The sequence below is a fragment of the Triticum aestivum genome, chromosome 1B (genome assembly GCF_018294505.1).
Source record: "Triticum aestivum cultivar Chinese Spring chromosome 1B, IWGSC CS RefSeq v2.1, whole genome shotgun sequence".
Taxonomy (NCBI): Eukaryota; Viridiplantae; Streptophyta; class Magnoliopsida; order Poales; family Poaceae; genus Triticum; species Triticum aestivum.
This window is the reverse complement of record NC_057795.1, coordinates 677,794,010-677,813,761: the sequence shown is the minus strand read 5'-3', so window position 1 is coordinate 677,813,761 and position 19,752 is coordinate 677,794,010. Positions and strand designations below refer to the sequence as shown.

Genomic DNA, 19,752 nt, shown 5'->3' with positions numbered 1-19,752 from the left:
CGACGGCGTCTTGGATCGTTTCGAGCCGTCCATACACATCCAACGATAGGCCAGCGTGATCTGGATGGAGAAAGACGCGTCCTTTTTCGATTGCACGTCGATCATCCCATCCGTGTGCGTGGGGCGTGGGTGGGTCCGATTCGTGCAAGTGACGAGCGGCTTGCAGCTGGGAACGCCGGCCAAGAGACGACGGACTTGAACGCGTGTTGTCGACTTGGCGTGGTGCGCGCACGCCAATTGTCCCGTCGCACCGGGCAGGTGGCGTGGTCCGCCCGTCGGCGTTGTTCGTGGTTGGAGGAAGATGTGTCTTTTTTTTATTGGATTCTTGAGTCGATGACGGAGCGAGAGGATGAAAGGAACTGAGGTGGTCCGCCTGTGTTCCGTAATATAGAATTGGAAGAAGGAAAAAAGATTGCTTTTTTTCTTTTTGAGGAGGCCATGGACGACCCTAAATCCTCCTTGAAAATCAATCAATCATTAATCAATAGTAGAAAGATTAAAAAAAAGAGGAGAGCACGAGCGCCTCTGGATCGATCGTCCGCAAGCAAACATGCATGAGACGATTCACTGCAAAAAAGGAAAGGTAAACATTTGCTGCCGGTCGACCGGCTAGCGATTGCGCCGGTCGCTGCATGCGCAGCTACCTCTCACGCAGCCACATGCTCATTCAGGCCCATCCCATCGCCCATGTCTCTTTGTTGCCTTATCTTCTCCACATGCGCATCTTCCACCTCCCGCAAGCACTATTCCTTTCTCCTTTCTCCCTCTCCACTCCTCTCGCGCAACAGGGGCGTGTTGCTGCTGCCCGCGCTTGTCCCTGGTCGTCGGCGAGGTCGCCGGCGTCGTGCTCCTCTCCGGCCGCGCGCTGGGCGCCCGTGCTGCAACGAGCATTTTCCGTGGCGAATGCGAGCAGCTCTCGAAGCCGTGCGACCCGGCTGCGTCCGGGGATGCTGGAACCATCCAGTCTCGGTGCCATGACCCACGAGCACCCGTGCTTCTGTCGGCTGCAGCGGACGGTGTACCCAGCAAGGGGATGTGCTGGGTTTGCTGCGCTGTCCCAACCCTCCTGCTACAACGGCGCACCCGACGGCGGTGTTGCAACCAGCACCAGCCGGAACTAGTCAAGGGTGCTTCAACCGGCTTGAGAAAAAGCTTCAATCGGCATCGGGAAAAGCTTCAACTATGAAGAAAAGCTACAATCGGCGTGGAGGAAAAGCTTCAAACATGGAAAAAGGCTTCAAACGGCGTTGAGAAAAGCTTCAACTGGTGTGAAAATAATCTTCGATCGGAATGGGAAAAAGCTTCAACCATGGCAGAAAAGTTTCATCCGGCGTGGAAAAAAGCTTCTACTGGTGTGAAAAAAAGCTTCCACCGTGAAACTGCAAAAACCGGCGCTGACTAGAGACGCCGGAAAGCTACGGGACGCCGGCGAAAGCTGAAAGGAGCGCTGACGAGAGCTACAAGCGGCTATGGAAAAGGCTTGAACCAGTCTGAGGCTGCTACACATATGGGCTGAGGATTCTGGAGCCAGCTGCGAGCATGCTACAACCATGGTCTGAAACCATGGCCGGATTTTTGCTGGAGCCGAGTGTGGCGAAGCTGCAACCGTGGATTGGATGTACTGGAACCAGTATATGGGGATGCTACGACCATGATTGGATCTTGCTGGAGCCGCTGCAGGAGGAGACCAACAGTACTGCGACCATGGCCGGCATGGCTGCGAAGTGGAGCGCATGGTACTGGAGCGTGGGTGGAGAGCAAGCTGCTAGCAGCGTTGATGGCCGGAGTTGTGCATGCCGTGGCAACGGTTGGGAGCGAGCGCGTTGTGCGAGGCGATTTTTGCTATAGATCACAGCTACTGCACTGAATCGACGGCGACCGCGACTAGCGGCGAGGGCGGCCGAGGCATGCGTTCCTCGTTGCGAGGCTCAAGCCGCAAGAGACGTGGGGTAAGCAAACACGACCGAGTCAGGGAAGAGATCTCGATCGCTCAATCTTATGCGATCCTACGCTGCAGGTGCGACCGGCCCAAAGTTGGGCCGGCGCACCGGCGCCTAGTGGTGCCCAAAAGGAAAAGAAAAGCCCACCAAAGTTCAAATCCTGGTGCTAGTATTTACTCCTGGATTTATTTTAAGATTTTTGATGATGCGCATTCAGTGGGAGAAGACGTTCCAGTCGATGACGAGGTGCCTACGGTGATTTCATAAATTTCAAAACGATATGCCGGCTCAGTCTTTTGGAGATGCCCATAGAGATAGGGTGTGCGTGTGTGCGTTCATAGGGGTGAGTGTATGCGCGTATATATAAACGCTTGCGTCTGTACTGTGTTAAAAAAAGCAACATGAGACGATGTGGCAAGGAAAAAAAAAAGAAGACGTGGCAACGAGCGAGCGAGCGAGGGAAGGAAGGAAGGATTCTTTGACCACCCACGCGTAGGTGATTCAAACAAGTCAACGCCAAGAGACGGGCGATCTGGACGTGAACGCGTCCTTTGCGTACGGACGGACGTGCTTGATGACATACGTGATGCACGCGACGCGAGTCATGGAAACCACGTTCGCCATCCTGGCATGTTTCGTAAGAGTATCTCCAACAGCCGCGCTTCGCACCGCACGCTAAAAACTAGTATGCCGCGCGCGCTTGAACTGGTTTAGCGCGGTCGCCAGCGCTGGCTTCAACCGCCGCACTATAATGCAGCGCGCGCGTCGCTCCAACAGCATGTAAAAATACAGCGCGCACGGCACGCACAAACCACGTATACATTTCAAATAAAAGCAAAAAATGATCAAACAAACAAAATAAATCAACAATAAATAGTTCAATTTCGTTATCATTACAACCCAAACAAATAGTCTATCGTTCAGTATACCTTGCGGGCGCGGCGCGGCAGCGAGCGGTCGGGCGCTGTTCCTCGGACACGGCGCGCGCGAGGGCCGGCGGGACTGGGGGGGGGGGGGGGGGGGGGCGAAAGCGCGGCGGCGCGGGGATAGGCGGGGGAAGCGTCGGAACGGTCGCCGGGGGGCGCGGGCAGCAGCGGCGGCGCGGCTGGATGGGGGTGAAAGTGGGAGAACAAGCGCGCGAGAGTCCAGCGCGCGGGAGCGGACGCAGCAAATAAGCGGCGCGCGATTGCGTTTCGGCCAGTGCACTGAACTGCATATGCCGCGCTGTTTTTGCGCGCCCGCTGGAGCAACTACACCGATTTGAAGATCCAAACATTACACAAGTACAGTAGCTTTGAAGATCGAGGATGATTCACCCCTACAAAGCAACAAAGGAAAGATGCGCCAGACTTCCTCACACAAAGACACCTCCTTGCAAAATTTGTTCATCTGGCTAGAGAAGGCAGCAGAGTTTGCCTGCCCTCTCACACAAAGGCACCTCCTTGCAAAATTTGTTCATCTGGCTAGACAAGGCACAAAGATGCGTCCTTGCAAAATTTGTTCATCTGGCTAGAGAAGGCACCAGAATTTGCCTTCTCACACAAAGATGCACATCTGGCTAGAGAAGTCACCAGAATTTGCCTTCTCACACAAAGATGCACGAGGGAGACTTCCATAGCAAAAAAAGGAAAAAGGAAAACTGACAAATATGATCATCAATGGCTTGCACCACCAATCAAATCTTCTTTCTTTCCAAATGATCCATTCCATTACCATATAGTATTTTATAATTTAAGGAAACTGAGTACAAGCATCCAGCAAATCTTACGAATACCAAGTACATGCCGCCCTTATCGCTAGCCCGAAAGCTTACACTCGAATCTGGTGGGCATGTCAAGATCAAAGGATGATTCAACCTTGTGAAGCAAGAAAATAGCAAAACATCACATCCGTCCAGCAGTTTTGAAGATCGAGACACAGAGCGACAACATAGGAAAGATTCAAATACTACAATACTGCAAAGCTAGTTCATATTAGAGCAAGAGACGATATTGCTTCCTAGTAGCGCATCTTCATTCTTCTTCCTGAATCTCAGCCAAGGTCTTGAGTGTCATGCGCACATGACCATCGACTGGACTCTGCCTGAGAATCTTGAAGACATTCAGAGCCGTAGCATCAACATCCTTGACACGAAGTTTGGGGAATTTCCTGGCAGCCTTGAGATGCCCAGGATCAATGTCGGGGAATTCCTTGGCAGCCTTGAGCTCGTAAATGCCCTGCAACAGAAACCGTAACATAAGTAACACTAGCAAAGGTTGACAAGCTAGCAATTGAAAATACCAATTGAGCTGGCATTATCCAAATTTTGAAGATGAAAGTGTCTCACTCAATTGAGCTGGCTTTACTCATACTTTTATCTCCTGTTTGTAGCCACTCTAGACAATTTGCAAGGCCCTAACAACCACATGCCAATTATACTGTATGGAGTACTTGGTAGGAATCACACCACAAAACACTAGGCACTACAAGCATGTGTCTTGCTTGCTCGGGAAACCTTAGACTGACAGGAGGGAGGGGAAATTCGTCTCTTTTTCCCTCACCGTCAATTTCGTATAACCACCAAGGTCTACTACACTAGGATATACTTATCATGACAAAGCTTATCAAAGTTGAGAGCAAGCGGTCATATGCTGAAAGAAATAAAACTTTTTTTCACGTTATTAGGTACATAAATCCTCGGAATCAATGTTTCCAACAATCGATGGACGGATCTGAAGAGCAGATCAATGTCTAACCGCCAGTAATCGAGGGCTTTTGGCCCCAATTCGTAAAAAAACTTAAGATTTGCGCAAGGTTTTTGGCCCCAACTCGAACAACAAAACGGCAAACCCTAGATCTGATCTGGCTGCCACGCCGCTAGAGAGGGAGAGGGAGAGGGAGAGGGGTCGGAGGTAGGAGAGGACAAGTACCGCTGATCTCCCGAGCGCACGGTCGCAAAATCTCCTCACCGCTAGCCGGAGCGCCGCCATCGTCCTCGCCCTCGCTCTCGCCGACTCGATCCGCTTCCTCTTCCTCTTCCTCGCTGGTTGGGGAGAAAAAATGTCCGTCCACCGACCGGCTGGGGGTGGGCTCCCGTGTATATAGCCTAAGGCCCGGCCCGGCCCGGCCTTCTCTCTTTGCCTGCTGCCTTGCTCCACAACCGGCCGGGCCGCTCTTTGCTTGCTTCTGCCACGGCGAAATTCTTTTTTTACTTTTCCCTTCATGAGATTTTTCTTTTGAAACACCATACAGTCACACGTATATACTCACTTTATGAACACACATACACTTACTTTATGAACGCACGCACGCACGCAGGCTATATCTCTATGAGCACCCCCATTATTGTTGTCGTTCTTGGATGCGAATATCTAGAGAATGTTCCCCAGGAGAGGAGGCACCAACGAACAGATAGTTCTCCTAGAGCGAAAGATGGAGACAACCCTTCTTTTTATAGTATACTTACTTTGTTGTTGTCATAACTATCTCAGTTGGCCTAAGAAAAGCCCAATTTGCTATGAACTAATACCAAGTCTAAAAAGTGATGTTTTGACTTGACTTTCAGTGGCCGAACAAAAATGCCATGACATATATAACAAAAATATCATCATATATAAAATCATTAGATAAAAAATGCCTTAATTTGTGAAAATAGTCAAGAAAAAAAATCATTTATGCACCGCTATGCCTATGTCACAAAGAAAGAAAGTGAGTAAAACTACCACATTTTTTAAACAAATGTACCACTCATATTTCTGAAAAGAAGTTCCCGTTCTCGCGATTACAGTAATTGTGGAAAACAAAATTGCCGTGCCAACGGTACAATGAAATCCCTAAATTAGTTCTATATTTTGAAATTATTGAATTGAATAAAACCATTTAAAATCACCATGTCACCATCAATATGTGCAGGACAAAAAAGAAAAAAAATGACATGTCTTACGATATATCACGATGAAAAAAAAGGAGTGAAGCAACTGGGTCGAGCCCTACCAGCCGCGCCTGCAGGCGCCGGTTAGTAGAAGATCGAAGAAAATATGTTTTGCCTTATTTTTCACCAATCCTGTAATTTATTAAAGAAAGTATCTTGTCCAAACGAAATGTGCAGCCCAGTTTTTTATAACATTTCTCTATTTACTCAGCTAGCAAATGCGTGTACTTGGTAAAGAAGCAAATGGGTTGTAATTTCTAAGAAAAAAGAATAAATGATTGTAGCATGCTCGCAACATTATGTTTTTCATCCAGCCCAGTGAGTGGGCGTATTTGGATTTCTTTTTACAAATGGGCAGTTTGCTCTAGACTCGCAATTGGGGCCCACTTGCAAGTCCATCCTTGATTCGCAACCGGGGTTTAACCTGTTTTTGTCCCAGTTGCAAGTCCATGGTCGACTTGCAACCCGGGCTCAACCTTTTCTTATCCCATTTGCAAGTCCACCCTCGACTCGCGCCGACCTTTTTTTCCTACTTGCAAGTCCACCCTCAACAGTGAACAAACCGTAGATGAGCCGGCCAGGTAGCTAGGATACATTTTTTGTTCTATTTTGGAATCTTCATGCTTTTTGTTTTTATTTTATCTTTTTTTTCATTGGTTTTCCTCTCCTTTTCATTTTTCTAACGGAGAGTTATTACTGACGGGACCATCAGCGATACAATTCATGGCGGACCCACATGGAAGAAGCCACATTAGCAACTGCTCGCCCCACCTGTCAGAATCTTTGACCGGTGAAACCTACGAACCGGTCATCGGGGACGGGATTATCATCGCCAAAAAGATCTTAGGCGACAGACTGGGCTATCATACGTGACATTTTGGGGCGTCACCGAAAATGGCCATCGATGACATTTTTAGGTTCGTCACCTAAAATGCGATCTCGCGTGACGGAAAAAATGGTACCATCAAAATTTTATTTTCTATGTCGGCACTTCGGTGACGGTGGGAGTGATGGACGGAAAATGTCACCAGCATATTTTCCGTGAGAAAAAAGGATTATACATGACACCAGTGAAGCGTCACAAAATAGAGCAATTTTTGTAGTGAAAGGATATACTATTGAATGATTCCAATCATTGCTTTATCTTCTCTTCTGGAATTACTTGAATAAGCTTCCTTGTGCAGGTAGGTACCAGCCTAAGGCCTTCATCCAGATTAGTTTAATGTCATTTCTATTGGTATCGTGCTACTGTTTTGCTACTATCATGAGGGAGTGCTTTATTTTTGCACATTAAATCTTTGCAACCGATGATACATAGCAATGCCTTGAGTGTTGAGCTAATTGGCATTGATAAAATAAACTAATACCTCTCTGGAACTGCACAAACACTTTGGGTGGTTCATTGCCTCAACTGCCGCCTTACTTTCCTATAAGTCGCTTATCTATGTTTCTAGTCAGTGGCTTATCTCTGCAGGAAGTACTAACTGATAAGTTTTCTCACTATAACACCTCGAGAATCACCCTACGACAATCTTCCCCTAATGGTGGTCATGTCATCATGATTACTATGCAAATTTTCAACTTAATAAAATCAAAGTCAAAATTCAAATTAAGTTGCAAGTCAAATTATTATTTCTTCGATTAGTAAAAAAATATTCGATAAGTTGCAAAAATTCACTAAGTATTTACCATATAGAAAACAACATTTTATAAAATGGTTTAATGCCCAAAAATAAAGTAAAACCGGGGGCCAATATAATATTTAATTGCATTTTAAGTTTAGAAAAATCCCAAACAATTTTAAGAGCCTCCCAAACCATTTGGTGGCAGTGCCTAAATTAGCATTGTAAATTATGGACCAAAGTATCTTATTTTACAAAACACTAGCAAAATAGCCCGTATGTTGCAACGGGTCCGATGGGACGCACCGTGTCCCTGGATTCGGCCCAGTGCCCCCTAAGCATGACAACATACGCACAAAATTAGGTACAATTTCTGTTGAGGTCAGACATAGGCTCAATTTCTATTCCAGCTTCCTGCCAGGCAAATAAATCACCAATGCTTAATTCTTTTTTATTTTCTTATTATGACGTCATACATCAGGCTGTGTACAGTAGAGTTAAAATAGCAGTTATATACTGCATGAGACCAGCATAAAATTCAAATGATGAGAGCAAAACATTAGGGTGGCAATGAAATAGCTACATGTTTGTACCTTCAACAGGTGTATTCCTTGTAACTGAGCCTAATTTACTGTACTTGTGTAATGTTTGGATCTTCAAAGCTTGTCCAGCCACAGCGGGAGGAGGTCCGCATATGCAGCAGGCGGTGATCGTCGACGATGTTGCGGAGACACTTGCAGGGCCGGCTCTATGTTTTTCGGGGCCCTTGGCCAAGTTGAAAAAAAGGCCCTTATATAGATAATATATATGTACGCATATCCGATCATATTTTGTTATTCTGAGACGTATAACATAGATGCCCCCGAGGCGACCAGGACCAGACGCAGATGCTGAGATGCGATTCAATCGATCGATGTAGTAATGCCAGGCGTCGTGCCTTTTCCTCTCCCGTAATTGGGCTGGGCCTGTACTGATTCATTTTTTTTCCGCCAAATAGATGTATAGTCTTATATGTATCTGATGATGCCCCCCCCCCCCCCCCCCCAGCCGGCCCTGGACACTTGCAGACGCAACATGAAATGGCGAGGCTGCGCGGGTGGAGACGGCAGAGGATGTCCACGAGCACGCCGTCGGGTAGCAGTCGATCCATGGCCAGTTGGCCACCTCTTGAATCGATAGTAAATTGAAACTTGAGATGAGAATCGATCAATCTGCTCCTGGGTTGGTTCCTCCCTGCCTCGGCTTATAAAAAAGAGGGTTCTTGGTCGGTTCTGTTCGGATCGAGACAGACTACCATTGGGAAATAAACACGAACGTGGCAAAGGGAAATACATCAATTTCGGATCTCACCCGGACGGCACAGATGGATAGGATTTAACCAAACGATTAGCCCTAATCCAGAGGTGACTCACTATAAATACACGGCCACGGCCATCTATTTCCTCCGTTCCTTTCCACCACCTCCCGCCGCCGTACGTTCTTCTTTCTCCGTTATCCATCGACGTAAGGTACGTATACGACGGTGTGCTCATCTCCTTCTCTCACTGAATTCTCCTTGTCTTATATAAACTAGTTAGTGGCTGCCGGCCGATCCGTCGATGCATGGCTAGCAGCCGTGTACGTTGTACGTAGTATTGTCCAAGGCTGTGTAGATTCGACGTTGGATCGATTAATGGACTATATACGCGCAGCCAAGCATTTGGTCTCTCTCAATCTGTCGAATCCGAGAGTAGTACTCCCTTCGTTCCTAAATATATATATCTTTGTAGAGATTTCACTATGAACTATATACAGAGCAAAGTGAGTGAATCTACACTTTAAAATACATCTATATACATTCGTATGTCGTCCATAGTAAAATCTAAGCGCCGCAAGTCCACCTTCATTAGCCGTGTCTAGCTAATTGACTAACAAATGCTTATCTTTAGGTATAATGGTATCTACTACTCTCTCTGTAAAAAAATATAAAAGCTTTTTCATCATCAAAATGCATCTATATATATTTCTTTAAGGAGTACTACTATTTCTTTTTAATTTTTTATATACAAAGGAACCGTCATAATTCCTACCTAATGGGGGAGCCCGCAGAAGGAGCTTCGTTGGGACCAGCTAGGGCGCCCCTGGACCCTCGCACAGGTAAACATTTGATTCGAAGCACTATTTAATTTTCCATACATGTTTGACATAATCTCAACTTCTCTGCCCCCTACTAGACCTTGTTGAAACTGAGGAGTCGGATCCGGTTGCCGAAGTTACCGCATCATCATCATTGGAATCGAAAGAAGAGAAGGTATGTATGATTTGTTCATCAAATTGCGGAAATATAAGCCATCTTGTGAGTTTTTCCTAAACTCAAACATGGGTTGCCTGGACCAACAAGCCCGGCATCTGGGTCGGGCTCAAGCCTCACTTTCCCACACAGTTGGACTTAAGCCCGTAGCTCGGGGGAAAGCATGGTAAACCATGTTTTTGGGATATTATAAGAAAAATAGGTATAACATGGCAGTATTTAGTTCCAGAAATAGGTATATTTTTATTTAAAGTTGCAAAAATAAATTGGGCCGTTGGTTAGGTCGGGCACGGGCTTGGGATTTCAAGGTCGGGATTTGCAAAGCCCAACACAAAATCCGACCCGGCTCAGTCAGTACCTAGGTTTAGTTAGACTTTTTATATCACCAGAGCAAAATATACGAGCAATGTATGTACCCATTTCTTAGCGGACCGTATTAGTTACGAAGCTAACCTGAAATCTGAGTTGGCGCCGAAATTTAGAGGGATGCCCAAAGTTTAACTTGATCCACGGACTGTGTAGGTTGAACAAGGCAACACAAGGAAAAAAATAAGGCGGTCGACCAACGCAGACATGACGAAATACCAGCGGTGCTCAAGGCCTGGTGTTGTTGGTCTCAAGGCGGACAAGGCCAAGAGGATCATCAGGAAAGGCAAGCCGGACCTCTTTTGTTCAGTTGTTCCAGAGAACCAGTTTCTGACCATGGCCTAGTGCACGGATCGTGTTAGGCTCATAGTGGACAGATCCAACCGCGTCGTGCGAACTCCCCGTGTTGGCTAGCTAACATCAAGTGAACAACAAAGTAAAAGAAAAGGAATCAAGTGCTTATGTCAGATTGCTCTATATTTTCATGTCATAGGAAATATGATTTAGAACTAGAAGGGTTGGACGTGTTTTGATGCGCCATTGGTGTTGTTCGTTTTCTTAAAACATTACTCATTATGTTTCAAAATATAAGATGTATTGCATTTTGTAACGTCCAACCTTTTTAAGTTTGATCAAATTTGTAGAGAAATATATCAAAACCCATAATACCAAATCGGTATAATTAGATTCATCATGAAATGGATTTCCATTTTTTTTGTTTAATATTGTGGATGTTGAGATTTTTGGCTCTAAACTTGGTCAAAGTTAAAGGAATTTGACTTTCCCAAAAGCAATAGAGTGTTTTTTATATAGTTTGATGATTTGGTCAGCCCTTCTCGATTATGGTGTACTTCATCCGTTCCAAAATAGATGACCCAACTTTGTACTAAAGTTAATACAAAGTTGAGTCATCTATTTTGAAACGGAGAGAGTATCTGCTAAGAAATCCATATTTATGTGAGGAATTTTTTGCGTCAGTAGCTACATGTACTACATTAGTGCTACTGTATCACATGATGACGTTTCTTTTTTTCTAGGTGGTGGGAGAGTGTGCAGGATTGATATATTTTTATAGGCCGGTTGCTGCTGATTGATATGAAAAAGGATTGGCTCCATAATTGAATACCTGAATCGAATTGAAGAACTTCAAAATTAGGGAACAATAGTGACTTAAAATAATTGAGTGGGAGAGCTCCTTGAGCAATTGTTGACCCAGTCAAAATTGAGTGATTCAATTTAAATTGAAGACTTAACTGTGAGGCCTTAAAAATTATGAAGCATAAACGAATTGAATGAGTTTGAGAAATTGTTGATCCGGTCAAAATCGGTTGACCCAATTTGAATTAAAAACCTCAATTGATTGTGAGTCCTTTTAAAACTAGGGAGCTTAGTGTTATAGAGGATGTTTTTGATGTGGCTAAGAGAAGACCCATTCAAGTGGTCTGAAGTTGTGTTACAAGATAAACTAGTACTCTATCTAGCTAGCAGTTTGTTCTCTTGAATGAAATCTACGCCCCAATTTAATTCAGTTGATGAGCGAACCAGACGTTTAACTCGTCTCCATTCAACATTTCATCCTAGCAATGGCTAGATTCCGAACTTCCGATATCATCGGGTACATAAGCAAAAACAACACCACGAACATCAGTGATACAATGAAAAGTTTAAAACCAAAACAAAGAGATTAAGTCGATATACAGAGCTATAAGTTTTAGACGCCAAGGATATAGTCGATATACAGAGATACAACCACCGCAAGAAACATGACAAGGTAAAAGCTCCAAGCAAATTCTTTTGGCCTTGTTGTCATCACCGGTGGCGGCTGCTGTCTCAGTTCACGTGTCTTCCGAGACGAATCCACCATGTCCTTCACGCTGGTGTCGCAAACGCTCCTGCCGCCGCCCCAAATGGCGCCGCCGATCCTGCAAACATGGGCGCCGACGCCATGGTGCCAAACAGACTAGCACACGAGGCGCGCTGCCCCCCATGGGAGCTCATGCCGGATAGCATGGTTGAGCGGCCTGTTCGCTCGTACTCGTGAGCGGTCGCCACACGGGCGCTGAGCTCGGCCAGCTCGTGCACTAGCGCCCTGCACCGGGGGTCGCCGGCCAAATCGCCCACCGCAGCCTTCTGGCGCATGTCCAGTATCCTTGCGGCCTTGGCGTGGTCACCATGCTCGGCGGCTGCCCGCGCTGCTGCAATGTCTTCCATCGCCTCCACCCGGAAACGCTCCACGTTGACCTCCATGGACGGCTCCTCAACCGTCACCTCTAACGGCCTTCGCACCACGGGATCCTCCGCGGCCACCTCCATCGACTTCCCAGTCTTCGTGTCTATGTAAGTGCAGCTCACCTTGACAAGGCATGTGGTCATGGCCTCATCTGCAGCAGCGCCGACGACCCTCGGCACGTCCATGAACAGCAGGAAGCGTCTCTCTTCATCGGCATAGAGCTCGCCAACGTCCACCGAGGCTGCACGGCCGTCCGGGAGGACACGGCTTTTGTAGCGACCGGATTTGACGGTTCGGACGCGCACCTCAGGTGGATGCACTCAATGGCTATCCGTGCCTGCTGGGCGGCGACCGAAAGGAGCCCGCCGATGCACTGGGCGAACGCGTCTTGCACCACGGCCTGGTTCTCGATGAAGGAGTATGAGCCACCCGTTAGCTCGGCGATGGCGTGCATGGCCGCCGGATCGTGGTCGGTGCCGAAGCCGAATGTGTGGATCGGCGCGGTTGAGCGGCCGTCGTCGTTCCGCAGGGAACTTGGCACCAGATCTCGGTAGCTCCTTCGCCACAAGTAGTTGTCCTGGCCATCGGAGAGGAGAATGACGCCGGCAACGACATTCTTGTGCCGGCGGCTGTCGAGCACCTTGGCGGCCTTCTTAAGGCCCTTGAGGATATCCGTGCCACCACCGGCCACGAGCGACTGCACGGCGAGCTTCGCAGAGGCCTTCCCGGCGTTCGACATGCGCGTCAGCGGGGTGACACGGCGACCGTCGTTCGAGAAGGACACGACGCTGAGGCGGTCGGCAGGGCCGAGATTGTCCACGAGGAACCCCATCGCGTCCTTGAGTAGCTCGAGCTTGCGGCCCTCCATGCTCCCGCTGACGTCGAGCACCGTCACAAGGTCGACCGGCGTCTTTTCGGCGTTGGACGCCGCGCCTGGAGCTTTGGCGTGCACCAGCACGGCGAAGCCGTCATGGGCCGAGCACCTCGCGACGGCTGGGCGCTCACAGTGCGTCTTGAGCACGAGGGCTTCTCGGCTGGCGCTCCGGCCGTCGAGTGGCACCGCCGGAGGCTTCTCGATGGGCTCGTCATCGTCGAACGCGTAGCTCTCCCTGTCTGGCCAGACCGATCCGAACGGCGGCTGCGACGGGAAGCTCGAGAAGGGGTTCTACGTGGCCGGCGGGAAGCAGGAAGAGAAGGGGTTGGCCGCGGCCGGCTGCACGGGCAAGGCGCCGAAGGAGCTGGTGCGTGCGGTGTGGAAGACGCCGAAGGGGGCGGTGCGTGCGGCGTGGACGTATTTATACTACTAGCGGCAATGCAGCCGACGAGGTTACTTAGCGTGAATCTGGCGTGAAACGGAAGATGTCGAGGCAGACTCGGTTTGGGCTCGGAAAGTCAGGAGGTATTGATCTGTTTCGTTCGGTTTTGGTCGGGATGATGCGCTGGTCAGACCGGTTTTGAGCCGGGTCCCCCACCCCCCAGCAAAACCGGCAACTCCATGTTTTTGAAAAATGTTCCGAAACTAAAAATGTTTGTGAATTAAATAAACATAAAAAAATAAATTGCTCTGGGCATACAGAGCAATCATGATTTTTAAAATATTCATGAATTTAAATTGTTGCTCTGGAAAAAGACCTAATTATAAATCCTACATATCTAAGAGACTCATCTTCACTATCCTACTTATCTTGACTTGCACCCTATCCACATCCTTATATAGGTCACACCTATAGAAACATTGTTTTTAGGGTACCTATAGAAACATTTAGTAGAACATTTTGTAGACGATGTGTGAGTGTATAATTTTACAGCCAAATATGGCTAAGGGAAAATAAACTGCAAACAGAAAATGAAGACATATATTTTCTTGGGGAAACTCTTACCATCACCCGGCAGATCGCGACGGCCGCGTCTGCCACCTCCCCTACGTTACACGTGTCCCAGTGAGAGCCCGCATACCATCCTTTATTGCACACGCTTCTGCAATATGAACTACGTTTCTGAAACATATGCAGTGTTGCAATGGTCCACGGCGGGTCTACATTTGGCAGAAAAAACTTCTCTTGCGAAACTTTTTTGCAACAAGATCTCAGTTGCAAAACAAAAATTGCAACAAGAACTCAGTTGTAAAAAATTCACAAAACAACTACTGCAAAAAAAAGTTCTTCAATAAGACATGTGTTGCAGAAATAGTTCTGCAACAAGACCCGTGTGCAATGATGGTGCGTGCTCGGCCGTTTGATGCGTCAAATCTGACGGCCCGCGACCCGACTGATCTTTTAAAAAGATCAGCCGGCGGACGCGTAGCACGCCCCATTTTCTTGTGCCTTAGAAAACAAGTCTGTACTATTTTTGCATAATACATTACATATGTTAGCTATGCCACTGATACTAGCGATGAAGTTTAACTGCCTTTAGTACCTAGGCTGGTGATGAAGTTTCTACCATGTGATCCAGACAACGGCCATGTGTCCAAGACGAGCACAGCGACTACAACCGATATGACGGTTTCTATGGCACCAACACTAACGAGCAGCCCCGCTTCGTCCGATTGTCCCAAGTCAGTAAAGCTCTCATGCCATGACGATGTTTTATCTCGGCTCTGTTGTGGTTCACCAGAACCCATATCTCGTGAATGAAGCAGCAATGGTAAGACTGCATGCGTATATGTAACCATAGGTACCCAACAGTGTAACCATTCCTCATCACAAAAACTATGTACATGTTTTTCTTTGATGGAGCCTTGGATCTTGCTTTTTGGCCGAATGCCTTCACGGCTTGGTTTATTTCAATTCAAATATAGATACATGGCATACCATGAGACTAACGTCATGTTTAATTGTAGCAATTAGATATGGAGAATGTGAGTTGAGGGTGAGGAGATTAAAAGTTTAAAGATTGATTAGAGGGGATGTTAGAATATGAGTTGAGGGGGAGGGCGTAGAGCTCCCACCGATTCCTTCCTGTGGGGACCCTGTTAATTCATGGGTAGAGCTCCATCCCAAAGTAATTCTCATCATATACCAAACACGGGAATGAGAGGAAAAGTATATTTCCCATGCCTAATTCCTCCACGAACTCCCTCATGTAAACTCTCATTCACATGCCCTAACGGTTACCTAATATTCTATAAGCATAGAAGCGTGTGTTCTCCAACAACAAACCGCTCATCATCGTGTGTGTGTTTTTAACTCAATCGCCTTGTGTTTAAATGTGCATTTTATAATTGTCTCACACTACTGCTTGATAGGCACGCGTCAAAGGCCCAAGGTGTGTAGTAGGCATCATATCAACAATTCCATCCTATATGGAAAAAAACTACAATTCTGGCCAGAAAGACTTTTTTTTAGAGGTACCGTATGAAACAAGCGTGATTTCAATTTGGCGCTTCACGCATCAGTTAAACTGTTAACCGTACATGGCGCATACCATTCGATCGAAATGGGGCTGGCCCATGTAAGGCACGTAGCTGGAGGCTTGTCCCGGGCTTTGGAAACTTGTGTAAGCATCACAGTTCTGTTTTTCAAAAAAAAAAACAGTTCTGTTTTGGGAAGCTTGCTTTTTCTGAACAAGCTTTCGTTCAATTATTTATTTGGGTTATTATTTTGTTTTATTTTGTATTTGTTTGTTTTCTCTTATTTTCAAATGCAAACTATTTTCAAATTCGTGTAGTGTTCTCAAATTTTATGAAAAAAATCAAATTCATGATTTTTTTCAAGTTTCACGAATGTTTTTAAAATCACAAACTATTTGCAACTTGACTAACATTTTCTAAAATGCATAAACCTTATCAATTGCACTAATCATTTTCAAAAATTAAGTTAATGATTGTTTAATAAACCTTTTCAAATTTATGAACTTTATTTCAAAGTTTGTAAAGTTTTTGTGATTCAAGTTTTTTTCCAAAAATCAAGGGTTGACTACTAGTCAACCCTGAAACCAAGCAAGGGGAGCAAGCTTATCCTTCAAATAAATGTTAAATGTGTATTTAAAAATGTTTAACACATATCCGAAAAATGTTCAAAACATGTATTTGAAAAAGTAATCATCATGTATATTATTGAAAAAATGTTCAGTGTGTAACAAAAAGTAGTTTCAAATGCATACAGAAAATATAGAACATGCATCCAGAAAGTACACAGAACATACATGCATGCATGGTTGGTTGCATGTTGGCAGGCCGCAATCAACCGACGATCTGGTAGGAGTAACCTACTGGCCCCGTGGCCCGGCCCGGATAAAACGCCTGGATCGCACAGTATAAACGCACGAACGGCCACGGCCGTGGATCTCCTCTCCTCTTCTCACCTCCGGTCCGGTGGTCTGCCTGCCGCCGCCGCGCTTCCTTCTCTGCATCCGGCATACGTTCCCTAAAAAGCCATCCAGGGTACGTACGCATTCTTTTTCTTCCCGTGCCGTTGCCCTGCGTTATGCTTCGTCTTGAATACTCAATCCTTTCCATGATCGTGATCAAACAAGCATTTGGGGGTCGGCCAACTCTGTGATCCAGCAGCACTTCCAATTTCTAAATTGAATTGGGGACCGGCCGGCGGGCTCCTTTCATCGAAAGGATCCTTACAATCTGGAAACAAAATTCGCGATTCCATTCCTGCATTGTCCAAATTAAGTGCTGCTAGTATGGTGGCATGCATGTGTACTTTAATTTCATCCCTCCGTTTCTAAAAGTCTTTTTAGAGATTTCAGTGTGGATTAGATACGGATTTATATTGACGGATTTTAGAGTGAGATTCACTCATTTAGCTCCATATATAGTTCATATTGAAATCTACTAAAAATAAGCTTATATTTAGGAACGGAGGGAGTATATTCTACCGACCACTGTACTCCTATAGATGGATTAGTGGAAATTTACAGAACCCACGGTACATGGACTCAGGTTAATTTGTTAGCTAGGTGAAGGACAACCTGCACTGTCCACATTGAACAAAATGGTTTGTGATGATAAAAGGGATTGTATCTTAGTACCACCATTCAGTTTACATCTTTTTTATCTGCTGCCCATGCATCGCATTCGCATTGCAGGTAAATATACAGAAACTCGTAATGGGAGAGCCCAGCGACGGAGCTTCATCGGCACCGGCTAGAGCCTTCGTGCTTCCCATAGGTTGGCATTTGATTTGGAGCACTATTTTCACAACTGCTTGTTCGACATGATAATCTAGATTAGTCTGCTCAACTTTTGTGTCCCTCGCAGATCTTGTTCATGCTCCTCCGCCACAAGAATGGAGGCCGGTTGTCAAGGTTGCAGAATACATACCCAAGGTACATACACCATCATGATAAAAAGGAATGATATGATTTGACGTGATAACAAACTATAAAAGATGTGTATGCTTGTATAGAATCTTACATACATTTTCAACCATGCACATAAGTTGTCGGCTCTATCATGTGAACAAGCTATATACATGTTCCTTTGGTAACAAAATTAGAAAATATTTAACATCTTCACTTGTACAACTTAAGACCAAAATTGTACTTGATCTACGCAGGTTCCAGGCGAGCCAAAGAGAACATTATGGCGACTAAATAGTTCAAATATCCGAAAGTACCAGGGTATTAAGGCACCCTCGATTGGTCTGCTCAACTCCGGTGTAGACTCCTCTAGCCCCCTCTCGGATCTTGTTCAAGCTCCTCCACCAGAGGAGTGGAGGCCGGTCGTCAAGGTTGCGCAATACATGCCCAAGGTACATATATCACCATCATAAAAAGGAATGGCATGGTTTACCATGAGAACAAACTACAAATGATGTGTTTACTTGTATAGAATTTTAGGTACATTTACAGCTATGCACCTAATTTAAGTGCTATCATGCGAACAAGCTATCAGATGATGTCAAATTCTACTCGATCTATGCAGATTCTAGGCGAGGCAAAACGAACATTATGGAGAGCAAATAGTTCAAATATGTACAAATATCAGGGGTTTTCATGGCCAAGGGTTGTTGGTCTCAAGGCACATAAGGCTAAGAGGATCATCAGGAAAGGCAAACCGGAACTCCACTTCGAAGTCCTTCCAGAAAATGCAATGCGAGACTGCGTTAGTAGGAATTTCCGTGTCACGCTAATAGTGGAGAAACACAATCGTGTCGTAGAAACTCCCCGTGTTTGTTAACTAACCAGAGGGGGTTTAATTGGCATGTTGGATATACTACTATCCAGCAACTTGTGCTTGATTTACAGTTGCATGGTTAACTACCGAGGTTTAATTTTGAAGAGATCATGCATTATGGTTCAAATGAGTGAGTATAATCTATGAAGCTGCCAATTTAGCTAGGACTTTTTTATTCTTGGGAAAAGTTTACAATCGGTCAACCGATTTGGCGCTTCTACTGATGATAACGACCATTGGGGTGTTGCAAGCATGACAGCCAGATGCTACAACATGCTACAACAAAGACTTAGACAGAAGCTGCAATATGCGACAAATGCTAGGACCGACAACGTGATTTGCTACATAGGATGGATCACGCAGTCACCGGTGTTTCAACCTGCGAGCTGTGCAAGTGAGTGGTGATGACGAGCGACGCACGGTGGTGCAAGCAGTAGATGCGAGGCCAGTGGTTTTTTCTTATCAATAAGGGCAGAAGTTGCGACGATGATAGCAGAGACCTGACAGATCCGACAGTTGCCATCAGCCTAATCAAGTGGCACGGGACTCCGATTTGGGCCCTCGCTGGTCGGCCAGCGCACCAAACGCCTGGATGGGCTGTCCAGTCAGTGTCCGGACGGGAAAAACGCCACCCAACCGCCCTCTTCATAGCCGGCTCAAACGCTGAGGCTGACTGACACTCCTCATATCTAACCCAAATCTGGGCCGGATATGAGGACGCCAGAATGCGCCCACCACGTCGGGTCCGGCCCTCGCTGACCCGCCCGACCCCATACAAAATAGACCCTATCTGCACTCCACTCGAAAACCTAGCCGCATTCCACTCCACTCTGCTCCCCTCTAGTCCACTCCCTCCGCCCACAAGCTCCCATCCGGCATGGCGGGCAGCGGATCCGAGTCCTACATCTCCACATCCGTTGACCCCGACCTCATCCCACGCGACCCCGAGGAGGAGATGATCGCCCGCCTTGCGCTTCGCCGCTCCCGGGAGGAGGCCACCCAACAAGAGCGCTCGGACTCCTTCCGTTGAAAATCCATTGCGTCCATCAAAATGGCGCATGGATCTGGCGCGAGGTGTGTTGTTGCTTCCTCACTGGAGGCGGTACAGTTCGTCTGGTGTCGGAATGCGCCGGCGGATGCGCAACCGCTTCGTTGTCGCGCCGAGGCAGAGGTGAACGCATGGACGTATGTCGATGCAAATATGGCATGGCGTGCTCACCATGCTAGGCAGCGGGCGTGGGATACGGCGGCAGCCCTTGCGGTT

General features: G+C 46.7%; 2 protein-coding genes and 1 long non-coding RNA gene across 3 annotated transcripts; 2 read left to right on the top strand and 1 right to left on the bottom strand.

Moving 5' to 3' along the window:
• Positions 1-3,622: 3,622 nt before the first annotated feature.
• Positions 3,623-5,067, bottom strand: LOC123148416 (uncharacterized). Its single transcript, XR_006473821.1, has 2 exons — positions 4,850-5,067; positions 3,623-4,156 (listed from the first exon to the last, which is right to left on the bottom strand). It is a non-coding gene; the product is annotated as an uncharacterized lncRNA (long non-coding RNA).
• Positions 5,068-8,840: 3,773 nt separating this feature from the next.
• LOC123148411 (uncharacterized) lies at positions 8,841-10,658 on the top strand. Its single transcript, XM_044567838.1, has 4 exons — positions 8,841-8,980; positions 9,523-9,608; positions 9,686-9,762; positions 10,285-10,658. Exons 2-4 carry the CDS (start codon positions 9,545-9,547, stop codon positions 10,471-10,473), a joined length of 330 nt encoding a protein of 109 aa, XP_044423773.1. The 5' UTR covers positions 8,841-8,980; positions 9,523-9,544; the 3' UTR covers positions 10,474-10,658.
• A 5,951-nt stretch (positions 10,659-16,609) lies between these two features.
• On the top strand, positions 16,610-18,626 carry LOC123100136 (uncharacterized). Its single transcript, XM_044522115.1, has 5 exons — positions 16,610-16,742; positions 17,399-17,480; positions 17,571-17,638; positions 17,869-18,063; positions 18,237-18,626. Exons 2-5 carry the CDS (start codon positions 17,420-17,422, stop codon positions 18,489-18,491), a joined length of 579 nt encoding a protein of 192 aa, XP_044378050.1. The 5' UTR covers positions 16,610-16,742; positions 17,399-17,419; the 3' UTR covers positions 18,492-18,626.
• Positions 18,627-19,752: the final 1,126 nt, after the last annotated feature.

Excerpts from the sequence above, each read along its gene's own strand:
- LOC123148411 (XM_044567838.1), top strand. The coding sequence starts at position 9,545 with ATGGGGGAGCCCGCAGAAGGAGCTTCGTTGGGACCAGCTAGGGCGCCC. Across the intron at positions 9,609-9,685 it reads GCCCCTGGACCCTCGCACAG|ACCTTGTTGAAACTGAGGAG; the intron begins GTAAACATTTGA and ends GCCCCCTACTAG. Across the intron at positions 9,763-10,284 it reads TGGAATCGAAAGAAGAGAAG|GTTGAACAAGGCAACACAAG; the intron begins GTATGTATGATT and ends CGGACTGTGTAG.
- LOC123100136 (XM_044522115.1), top strand. The coding sequence starts at position 17,420 with ATGGGAGAGCCCAGCGACGGAGCTTCATCGGCACCGGCTAGAGCCTTC. Across the intron at positions 17,481-17,570 it reads AGCCTTCGTGCTTCCCATAG|ATCTTGTTCATGCTCCTCCG; the intron begins GTTGGCATTTGA and ends TGTCCCTCGCAG. Across the intron at positions 18,064-18,236 it reads TTGCGCAATACATGCCCAAG|ATTCTAGGCGAGGCAAAACG; the intron begins GTACATATATCA and ends CGATCTATGCAG.